General features: G+C 31.8%; 1 protein-coding gene, 1 long non-coding RNA gene and 1 other non-coding gene across 3 annotated transcripts; all 3 read left to right on the top strand.

The window, feature by feature from the left end:
• Positions 1-366: 366 nt before the first annotated feature.
• On the top strand, positions 367-1,984 carry LOC102628789 (uncharacterized). Its single transcript, XR_003063725.2, has 2 exons — positions 367-600; positions 741-1,984. It is a non-coding gene; the product is annotated as an uncharacterized LOC102628789 (long non-coding RNA).
• MIR858 (microRNA MIR858) lies at positions 830-906 on the top strand. The gene has a single exon (NR_161543.1). It is a non-coding gene; the product is annotated as a microRNA MIR858 (primary transcript).
• An 8,095-nt stretch (positions 1,985-10,079) lies between the features above and the next one.
• On the top strand, positions 10,080-11,904 carry LOC102628958 (uncharacterized). Its single transcript, XM_006469097.4, has 2 exons — positions 10,080-10,303; positions 11,433-11,904. Exons 1-2 carry the CDS (start codon positions 10,184-10,186, stop codon positions 11,706-11,708), a joined length of 396 nt encoding a protein of 131 aa, XP_006469160.1. The 5' UTR covers positions 10,080-10,183; the 3' UTR covers positions 11,709-11,904.
• Positions 11,905-11,933: the final 29 nt, after the last annotated feature.

Here is an 11,933-nt window from a genome sequence, read left to right as displayed (position 1 = left end):
ATTTTGGGTTCAAATACTCGAGCTGTGCGCAATTAACCTATTAACAATTTTTTTTTTTTGAAAGAAAAATATTTTGTTTGTGTAACAGTATATACAAAAACGATTGGAAGAAAGAAAAAGAGTAGCGGATGGTAGATGGGATTAGGATCATGTGAGGTTGGACACAACATTTTATTTTCGGAATCACACGAGCACAGCTAACCTGCTCATTTTCAAATCTGAGTCTTAATCACTCTCTCTCTTAATTTCATTTTCATATACTCTCTCTCTCTTTCTCTTTCTCTATCAATAGACACATAAAATTAATTTTTAATTTTCATTTAGTTTTTATTCTCAATTTACTGAGGAGGTTGTTAAAGGGAATTGCATAATGCATATGCACCGTTGGTGTCATGTATGTGTGTCACCAGCTAGTCAAAGCGTCTCACGAGCTAAGCCAAATGTATCAGATTCATACAAAAAAGGACACATACTCAAACACATCAAGCCTTTTCTTCATCTTATCGCTATATAATCTACCTTGTTCCCTTTGCACAAAACACACAAAACCAGCTACATGGTTTTCGAATAACTGTGGCCAAAGAGAACTAATACTAATTGGTATATTCTTATTCTTCATTTCCTTGCGTTCTTATATTTTGATAATCTCCAGCTTTAATTGTTTTAATTAACTTTATTTAAGCTTGATTTAGAGAGCTTAGTTTCACTATATTTTTTTTTTTCGTTTTTGTTGTTTTCAGGTGGGTTTTCACATATGATAGAACTATACGCATATAAAAAATTGGATGAGAGGATTTGAATAATCAATCAACGGGTGAGTGGATTCCATGCTATGCTTGTCAAGTGAGCAGTCTTTTGCGAGTTAACCTTTGCCTCGTTGTCTGTTCGACCTTGAACATACATATGTTGTTAGACCTTATGAAAAAACCCCCAGTTAATTAGATATAATCTATGACCTAATTAAAATCTTTTTAGATCATATTGTATCAATTCCTAAAATCTTCTTAGATCATATTTAGATATTATCAATTTCCAAAGTCTTTTTAGATCAATCAGCTTCAAACTAGCTCACTCGATCGCACCTCTGAAATTCATCACAATTAGAATCATAAATTTCTCTTCTAGGAAAACGCTCTTCCTTGAATCTACATCTAAAGTAAGAAATTACATGTGTGCATGCGGATGCCTGTGCAAATATATAAATATGTATATAAATAAACAAGTTAGCCTGTTAGTTAGGTGTAAACATTTAAAAGCATAGATAGATACATATAGATCAATAACGTTTGTGTTTTCTGCAAGTTGTAAGTTACAGCTTTACATCTAACTTTCAGGTGCTCTAAAAAAGTAGAAAGATATGATAACTGATAAGAATTAAGTTGTGATATGATAAAATTGTTTCTGCGTATGTACAAAATCTTTTACTTCTTTTTTTCTTTTTCAATTAAAATTTTGCATCAGACTGACACCTTTTTCAGGACCTGATGTTTCTCATCGAACTCTAAACTAGCTGGACCTTTTTCTTTTTTTTTTCAATCTATTTAATTATAACACTTTCTCTTTGCATCGGAAACAAATTTCTTTTTATCCTCGTTCAATACCCAATAAAAGAAAAAAGATTTATTTCGTTCTGTGGTTTAAATTGGGTACGGTTTGATTTTAACAAGCATCTAGGATAGAAACATGGTGATGTGTATGATTTGCAAATTGATAAATAACTATATAAAGTCTATCGTCGCTTGAATCTTCCTTCCTTAAATCTGGGGGTTCTTCATGCTCTTTTTGTCATCCTTCATCCTGTATTAATTCTCTCTAAGGGTTTATTTCATAGAGATTAAAATAAATAATACCGTTGAATTTGAACATCTTTCTTTGCCAAATTGTTGTATATGCACCAAGGTGTTGGATACATTGTAGAATGAGAACCTTTGCTGCCATATTTAAGAAGAGAGCTGTTCTGGCTTATATATTAATTACTTACTTACAGCTTAGCATGTGCCTTTAATTGTCGATTATTTTATGTTGCTCAAAAGGAAAGTTTTTGAGTGCTTTTAGAGTATTTTTCTTTTTTTAATTCATTCTTTGATGGGTATGATTCAACTAATTAAAATAATACACATTTACATGTGATAAATAGTGAATGAATGAAGAGCAAAATTCTAATTGCATCAAAGACCTTCTCCGCTTTAAAAGGCCAATACAATAGAATAATAGATCAATTCGATTAGACACTAACACTCTCATGCATCATCTGCAATAGTTCAAGAAACTTTTTTTTGGGTTAAAATAATAATTTAAAAAAAAACTTAAATTACTTTTTCTTTTAGGTAATTTCTATGTTGGAAATACTCTTAGAGCATCTTTCTGTAAGTTGAATTCGGTAGCACTAAATAAAAATATAATTCTATTATTATGGTTATTATTATTATTATTATTATATATTTTCATGTATGAATGTCATTATTTTAAAAGATGCGGATCTGGAGGAACTAGGAAAGGGCATGATCAAAGAACCCAATGATTTTTGTTTTTAGGATCTTGGTACCTACTACCGTGACAAAATATACCATTACTACCGTGACAAAATATACCATTAATGCTAGAATGCCACAAACAGTGAAGTGTGTGGTAGGTTTGAGTTTCGTGTTAGGTTTACGCGTTAAGTTTTTCCTACACAAAACGCTTTTCCATCGTAGCCGTCTCAGCATGGCACGTGTATTTACTACTAATATCTGGCCTCTCTAGACTTCATTCAGATCCTTTCATCCTTTACCTATGATCCAATTCCCGAAACACGTTCTTTTGGAGTAGAATTTTGATATCATTTTTGTAACTTTTATCGTTAATCTTAATTTGGAGAATAAAAAATAATAAACTGGTTAGTTATCAAATTAACAACAATGAAATAGTTCTAATATAGTAGAATTCTGAGGTCGAACAGACAACGAATGTGAGGTATAAGCAGGGGACTCTTCATTTGACAAGGGTTTGCATGGAACTCAACACCCTACTCCACTTTCAATGTTTCAAACACACAACACAATATATCACATTATGCGACAACCAGTCACGCAGGAATCGATTATAACGAGGATGCATGCACCCAGGTATAACGACTCTCTCTTTCTCTGATTCAAAATTAATGATGCAAAGGTAAAAGATATGTTCAAAGAATAGTGTACGGTCGCTTTCTTTCTTTCTTTTTTCTTTATTTTTCCCCCCACAAGTAAACAAGTTCAGTGCACAGGTTGGACAAGCTCCACGTTAGTTATTCATGACAACGAGTTGGAATATTGGTGACTCGAGGTGCGTGCGCCCTCTTCTGGGCTTCTAAAAAAAACTAAAATTATTAGTTGTTGTACAAATTCACACTATTTATCATGCATGTGACGAGATGATGCACTTTTCGTTGCCTCTTTATGACCAATTACAATTACCTTGTGTCTTCATCATGATAAAGAAACCCTAATATTAGATAATAAATTCACACTTTGACTATTTTTTTTTTTTTATGAAACTTAGATTTTAGAACCTTAGAACTGTTATGAAGTATAGGAGCCCACAAAAAATATAGCCTAATAAAATCTTTCTGCATGAAATTATTTTATGTTTGTTTTTCATGAGTAAAGATGAGATTAAAAAAAAAAGACCTAGTCCCTTTTTTTTTAATAAAAAATGACCAAAACATTTAAAAAATATTTTTAAGTAAAGCGGTCATTTAGCAAGTTTTTGATAAAGCGTCAAAAGCGTAATTCTACAAATAATGACATAAGTCAAATCTTTACAAAGAATGACTTAGGTACCTATAAAATATTTTTAAGTAAAATGCTCAAAAAGTAATTTCTTGACAAAGCATCAAAGGTGTAATTCTACAAAGAGTGATTTAGGTAAATTCTTTACAAAGAATTATCTAAGTCCATTTTTTATAAAGAATAATATAGATATGTAAAAAATATTTTTTAAGTAAAATGCTCAAAGAACAAACCTTCGATAAAGCGCCACAAGCGTAATCCTATAAAGAATTACTTAAGTTTACTCTTTACTAAAAATAACTTGGGGGGGGGGGGGGGGGGCTCTTAAATTGGGGGGCTTAGTTCAAAATTTTCTAATTTAATTTTAGCCACCTATTATTATTTTACCACCCACTTGAGTATAATCAAAGTCTCAAAAACTCAAATTCTATTACTTTCTCTTAAATGTTAAAAAATAATAGTAATAAATTATTTGTTTTAAATGTTAGACCTCGTTGTGACCACATTTATGAAAGTATTTTTAAAAAAAGTAATCTCCATCAAATATCTTAAAAAACAAAATTATATGGTTACTAAGTTTTAAACGCAAGTCTCCAAAACTACTAAATAATACTCCTGCCACTAAACTACAAGTAGAGGGGACACTTAAATTAGGGGGTTAGTTCAAAAAATTCTAATTTAATTTTGGGCACCTATTATTCTTTTTTACCATCCACTTGAGTATTATTAAAGTTTCAAAAACTCAAATTCTATTACTTTCTCTTAGATTTGAAAAAATAATGGTAATAAATTATTTATTTTAAATGTTAGACCTCATTGTGACCATGTTTATGAAAGTCTTTTTTGTTTTTAAGTAATCTCCACCAAATATCCAAAAAATCAAAATTATATGACTATTGAGTTTTCAACTCAAGTCTCCAAAACTACCAAATAATACTCTACTACTAAACTACAAGTATTTTATCATGTAAAAGATATATTCAAACTCTTTTTGTTTAACTCTTTTAAAAGGGACTTAGGGTACATTTAAAAGAAAAAAAATAATGGTGTAGAAGGGTTGAAGCTCCTCCTGAGCCTTAACTAGATCTACCCATTGACACAACTCAAAAATGTTATTATTCCCAAGTATAAAAGTGTCTAGTTATAATATAACCTGGTGAGTCCGGGGTCGAACCACATGAAATTAAAATCTAGTAGTCAATTTTTTAAATAAAGAAAATTAATTGCGGGAAAAGAAATTACTATGAATCAATTTAAAATTATGCTAAGGTTACGAGATCCACTCTCAGTATTCAAACTATAATTTTAATACTCTCACATTTTTATATTTTGCCTCACTTTTACCAATTAATTATTATATCATTTAATTCTGAGCTAACTATATGTGTGGATAAATATGACATCAAGTACTTAATGTGCCACAACTATATTAATGTGTTGATATTATGTCAAAATACCATACAAATCCAAGGAAATCTATAAATTAACATGACATAAAAATAACTAGAAAATAATAAAATAAACTTAAAACTCAATTGAGAAAGTAATTAATTTAATAATTTGAAAACCTTGAGCTTCACCCTTCACCTCAGCTTAGTAAAATTAGTCACTCATATTGAAAGAAAATAAAACACTCTTTTTATTTGACAAACTTTTGAAATATATTATAATGAAATTGATTACACTAGAAAACAAGAAAAGAAAAAAAAAGAAAGAAATTCCTCAACTTCACTTTGTTTTCTCCCGGCTCCCAGCCACCTTCGTTCCTTCTATTCTTATTTAATTTATTATTATCTTATTACTTTTAATAATTAAAGGGATAAGCAAGTGGATGGTGGCAGCCACTTGCCCATCCTGATAAGTGGCTCAGGCACACTTTTCAATTTTTTTTTTGACTTTTATATTAATACAATCAAACTTCTTTATCTTCTGCTTTCAGCTCTAATCCCTCCTTATTTTTGAAATTTATCTGCAAATTAATATTAACGTGTTACAAATTAATTTAACATAAATATATTTGGGGAGTGTTAAGATAATTTACGAACAATGAGCGTATTAATTAACACTGTAAGTGAAAAACTGATAATTTTATCCTTACTAAATGTACACTTTTTAGCATCAATCACCTATAAACTTAAGTCATTCTTTAACAAAAAAATAACCTAAGTACTTAAAAAAATACTTCTATGTAAAATGTCGAAGGTGCAGGTACTCAACAAAATGCCAAAACCATAATTCTATAAAGAATGACCTAAATCCATTCTTTATTAGGTCTAATCTTTACAAAAAATGACTTAGATGCTAAGAAAATATTTTTAAGTAAAATGCCAAAAGAGTGTATCTTTGACAAAGCGCCAAAAGCGTAATTCTTCAAAGAATGATATAAGTCTATTTATTAACAAAAATACATAGGTACTTAGAAAATAATCTTAGTAAAATGCCCAAAGGGCAAGTATTCGGCAAAGTGTCAAAGATTAATCCTACAAAGAATGTCCTAGGTTCATTCTTTATAAAGAATGATCTAAATACTTAGAAAACACTTTTAAGTGAAATGCCCAAAGAGCGAGTCTTTGACAAAATACCAAGGTATAATAATATAAAAAATAACCTATATTTATTTTCTATAAAAATAGCCTAGGAATTACAAAAAAAATCTACAGAATGAACCTATAAGCAAACAAATATTTTATGGAATGTGCCTATAGGCAAATGATAACTCTACATAATAGACCTACAAGCAAATGAACATTCTACGAGCCTACGACGCAAACATACATTAGAATGAGCCTACGGGCAAATAAACATTCTAAAGAATGTGCTTATAGACAGACAAACATTGTACCGAATGAGATTATGGGCAAATAATTATTATATGAAATGGGCCTTTAGGCAAGTAAACATTCTATAGGATAAGTCTATTGGGCAAACAAACATTTTACTGAATGAGCCAACGGGCAAATACAAATTCTACGGGTTGAGCCTACGGGTGAACATATATTCTACACATTTGAATGTGTCAATAGGCAAACACTTTATGTGAATTGTTTATGGGCAAACATTCTAAAGAAACTGTTTATAGGAAAATCTTGTTAAAAATGTTCTAGGGCCATTCTCTATAAAAATCAACTAGAACCAATTACTTATAAAATATTCTAGATGCCTATGAGAAAAGACTTTACAAAAATTCTCTTATGGGAGATATGTCGCAAATCCAAATCTCTTAATAAGGAACCAATATAAGAGACAAAGTCAAGTTCAAGTGCCAAAAAAATCAGCACAAGTGACTATGAAGATTTGTCATGAATAAGACTTGACACATGTTGATAGATGTCATTATGCATGGATCTTGTGGACCATTGTCATGACAATAATGTCATATGTCACGATAACTCCTCCACCTCATGCTTCAAGATACCTAAACAAATGCAAAGACATCATACTCTAAAGGTTAAAAAAAAAGTACAAAAATGTTGTTTATTTCCCTCTAAACTCTCTCTCTCTCTCTCTTTGTATAAATTGAGTACTAAATGATAATTTACTAAAGGATAATTTAAGTGTCAAAGGGTTACCGCCAATAACTCTGGCACCCTTTGACCATTTTTTATTGTTGAATAATTTATTAAAAAAAGACATGTAATCATAGACCCTCACCTTAAAGAGAAATTTGGCCAACAAACTTGATATAGAAGAAATTTGGAAATAAAAATGGGTTACTATTCATTGAACAAAAATTTGTATCAATAATAAATTTTGATTCATGAGTTAGGTTAAATGTGTAGGTGCTTTTTGAGGAAGCAGTGCTAAAAAAAGGACTGAACTAAAGTCTATCATCCATTCATCTATACTTGGGGTAAATTCCCCTTTAGACTTTAAGGTTGGGTGTAATTGTTTGGTTGACAAAGCTTTGAATTACTCTGTACAGAGGGTCAAGCATACTAATTTCTCATCTAATCTAGAAAAAATAATCGAAAAACTAAACTATATTAACGGACATGTGTATTGCATTTGATGAAATTAACATATGAGAATACATTGAAAGAAAAGAATCTACTCGAAGAAAATAAACAATATATTAATTGAACGAAATGTTTCACTATAATTTTTTAGCATTATGAATTGAAAGCTTCATAAGTTCTACTTATTTACAAGTTCTGTGTATCACATGCAAATGCAGTAAATGCTATTTTAACGGCTTAATCAAGAAAATTATTTTAAACTATTCATCGAGCGCATGTCCTTAGCAAATGACATTTTGTTAATTATTAATAATGACTTCATTATCTTTATCTTCGAGAATTGTCCATTTTACCTCACACTCATGTTGTAAGTTGAATCAACTCAGTTTTGCTCTGTCACTAGGATTATGAATTATGCGCGTGTATGTTGGGGCTAGGAATATGAACTCCACTATGACTTGTTTTAAGAATATAATTATTTCTAATAAACAGGGTATGGTTCCCCACAAGTAGAGAATTAGAATTTAGTGCAAATGAATATTACATAAACAGTGTAGGTAAATAGTATTAGCACAATGTCGTGATGAACAGTACTTACCGTAATTACGCATGGAGTTTTAGTTTTCATGTTTTATATTTCTCTCAATCTATTGTTAGACTTTTTTTTGTTGATTGGTCTATGTGGGAGAAGGGGTTATTTTTAATAGTGAAGGAATTTCACATCAAGGTTATAAATAAGAAAATGAGTGGTGCTCGTTGTTAAGTTTTTTTTTTTTTAATACTGTTATACAGGACTGTAGGTATTACAATTAATATTTACAAATAGATTCTACAATTGGGACCTTCTTCGTGGCATGTACTCCTCTGAAGCGCTACCCAAATTCTTCAAACCTTCTCAAATATTCGAGAGCTGTCCACTCTACTCATATTTCGTGAGGAATAGACTGGCTCTACTCAATTATTTAATAATTGAGGGAGGATTGTAAATAAGCTTCATAAATGTTTTTATGGAGGCTCGAACCCTTGCACTCATTATTGTAAGTGCAAGGGTTCTCCCACTGGATCAAACGCCCATTGGTGCTTGTTGTTAAGTTGATTCAACTAAAGTGATGGCAAAAGTAAGAGAGAGTATGAAGTTATGTAAGAATTCAATATTGTAGTCTTCCTATACTTAGTGAATTACTTAACATCGGGGCTTGGCCTCATGGATAGAATTGTCATTTGAACCATGTAAAATTCTATGTATGTTTTATTGTCTAAAACTTCTAATACTTGCATTCACTAATTAATCTAAGAGTAATAGTTAACCTACATCTATATAATATATCTAAATATTTTCAAAATATTGTTATTAATACTCCTATGTGGAAACCAACTCTAGCGTGTCATAATTAATTTTAATGAGGAAAGTATTTAAGTTTTACGAAAGCTTAACGTACATATGAAACTGAAAGACTGAAAAGAAAAGAATACCTATATTGCCATAATTGGGGGATTCGCTTAGCTTATTCATTATCATTGCTTTCTAATTACAAGAGACGATATAAAAACATGTTTAGATTTGAATACATAACTTCCAAAAGGTTAGTGGAATTTATTTGTTAAAATTCAAACATGTAACTGGTTTTTGATTGCCTATATAAAGGCATGGCTATATTATACATCAAAAACCTCCAAGACACTCTTAATAAGTAAAGTGTTTTAACTTATTGTATGTTCTTTGGGTTCTTTATATAACCACCATCCTAATAGCTGTGTATATCGATCAATAAAATCTAGCACAGTTCAAATCTCTATTTTTATAAATTTTGAAGAAAAATCTACTCTACCCACATTAGTGAGAGAGAAATCTATCTTCACTCAATTTTTAAGACTGGAGGAGGAATGAAGTCATATCGCTATTGGTACTCCTACTACCCACGCTTTCAAATGGGTTCAACAATGGGCTACCGGCTCATATTATAGGAATTTGAGTTAAATAGATTAATTAATTTCTTTATTATTTACTCAAAACAAGAAACTATAATTAGAAATTCAAAATTATCCATTTTTTGCGAATCACACAATATTTATACACCTATCGAATTGGGAGTACATATTTATAGGTTATTTTATTTTTATTTTCTTTAATTATAATCATAATAGAATATGGAGTTTTATGGAATAGGGAGTTTTATGAGAATAATGAAGGGTGTTAATAAAATAACAAACAGCTCAACCAAAACATAAGAGATTAGATCAAGGATTTTTTATCAAGGGGGGTACGAACAGCAAAACTCATTGCAAAGCACTTCGCCCGGCCCAGATGAGCCCATCCTCTCCCGTCCATGTGGAGTTTAAACCCAAAAGATAAAATAAAAAAGATAAAATTGATGAGAAGGAGAACATTCTTGCTCTTAATCGGCTCCGGAGTGTGCTAACTGCTAAATTAAGCTCGTTGACGTTGATCTAACTAGGAATTATTCACGGAGATAGATGGCATACGCTCATTCGAAGCTGATGGCGGTCCCAGTTCCCCCGGTACCCGGTGAAATGGAGTTACTGGCTAAAGGGCCGGAAATGTTGTCAACAAGGACACGAGCTGTTGCTCTTCAGGTTCAAAGTTGGAAATTTTTTAGCTTTGTAATCAGTTTCTGTGTGTTGCCTCGGAAATATAAGCTCAACCCACTATTCTAATCTTGAATGCCCAGTGATTGAAGTAATTAAATTGTTATATTTTAAAAAGATTTCAACCTTGTCATCCTCGTAAGCTTAAGCTTCAACAGCTTTACTAATTTGATTAAACACTAATTGAACAGTCAGATTTAATTTAGTTTTTGTTTTAGTTTGGCTGTAATCGGATTTCATAGCAAGTTATTTATGTTAACTGACAAAAGCATTTTGTGTTTGAGGCTTTGAGCCTCTTGGGGTTATGGATTTGTTGTCATCGGAAACATGGGAAACAGAAGGGATCGAGAAATGCCCTTGATTGCGGTGTTTCTGGAAACATTTTCTGTGTAGTACTACTAGAACCTAGTGTAAAACTCTATACACACTTTGCTGTTTATGTGAGTTATCTCCAAAACTCCAAAGTCTGAATTGTGTTCCAATTTTGACTATTGTTCTTGGCTTGGGAAACAATAGTACAACAACACCCATTTTGATTTTTTGCAAGTTTGTCTTGCTTTACAGAGTCCCTCCATACGAGTTTCCGGAGAGTTGATCTTAACTTAAACTTTGTTAATTGGCAAGTTAGAATGTATGTAAAGACTAGTCCATTAGCTAGTTGTGGTAGAGGATGTAAATATTTTCAAATATAGATTTGCATCATGCACCGTGGAAATTCAATTGTGCATTGGGTTCATTTATACATGTCAAATGTTGAAATTTAACAGTTATTTATGAGAAGAACAGTATGGAATAGCCCAATTTTCTGACTTTACTGGAATTAATGTCTGATTCTGCAACAGACTTGTGGTACTAGCAGACCAATGCCTTCTCTGGAAATATTAGTGATTTCTATAAATCAAACTCTGTACTTTTTTGCAAGTTCAGCTTAGGCTCTACCAAAATTTTTCAAATATTTTCTTTTGCTGGTTAAGTTTTAGTATATGGGCATAGAGCTTTGAAATTTTAAAATTTGATGTGAAATCTGAAAAGATTAGGGAAAAAAGGAAAATAATTATACATTTCCTTTTACCGGACTGCAGTCTTAAAGAACACCATTTCCTTTTGCTGCTGGCAGGTGAGAAGGAAGCAAGAGCAGAATTTGCAAGCACAAAAACGCATTTCTATTCCCCGAAGAGATGCAATGCTATATATGACGGCTGAAGTTGTGAGTGCGCTCTCTTTTTTCTCAGCAGAACCTGCCGAGGCCCGCGTTGGGAAACTTGAGAGGAAGAAAAAAATCGTGGAGAAACTTGAGAAGCTTAGGGAGGAAGCTGGGGTATCAAAGCCAAAGACAGAGAACAGGATAACGCCCCCAGCACTACCACCTCCCATGAATCCTAAACAAGGCTAAGTTGGTCCTGTGGTGGAAACAATCCTTCCCTAGTGGGAAAACAGTTCGCCATTTCATCAAATTCTCCTTTCTAATGTTTTGAAGTTTGAATGATTTTTCATTGTTGACTACAGACTTTATCCAAATGCTCGCTATGAGGCTGTGACAATGAATTTTTGGATCAGCATTCTAGTTTTGCAAACCGCCAAAACCCCGACATCAAGGCCACTGTCTCCAGTTCAGTTT

The sequence above is a fragment of the Citrus sinensis genome, chromosome 2 (assembly GCF_022201045.2).
Source record: "Citrus sinensis cultivar Valencia sweet orange chromosome 2, DVS_A1.0, whole genome shotgun sequence".
Taxonomy (NCBI): Eukaryota; Viridiplantae; Streptophyta; class Magnoliopsida; order Sapindales; family Rutaceae; genus Citrus; species Citrus sinensis.
Note: the sequence above shows the minus strand (reverse complement) of the source record. Positions and strands in the feature narration are given on the sequence as shown.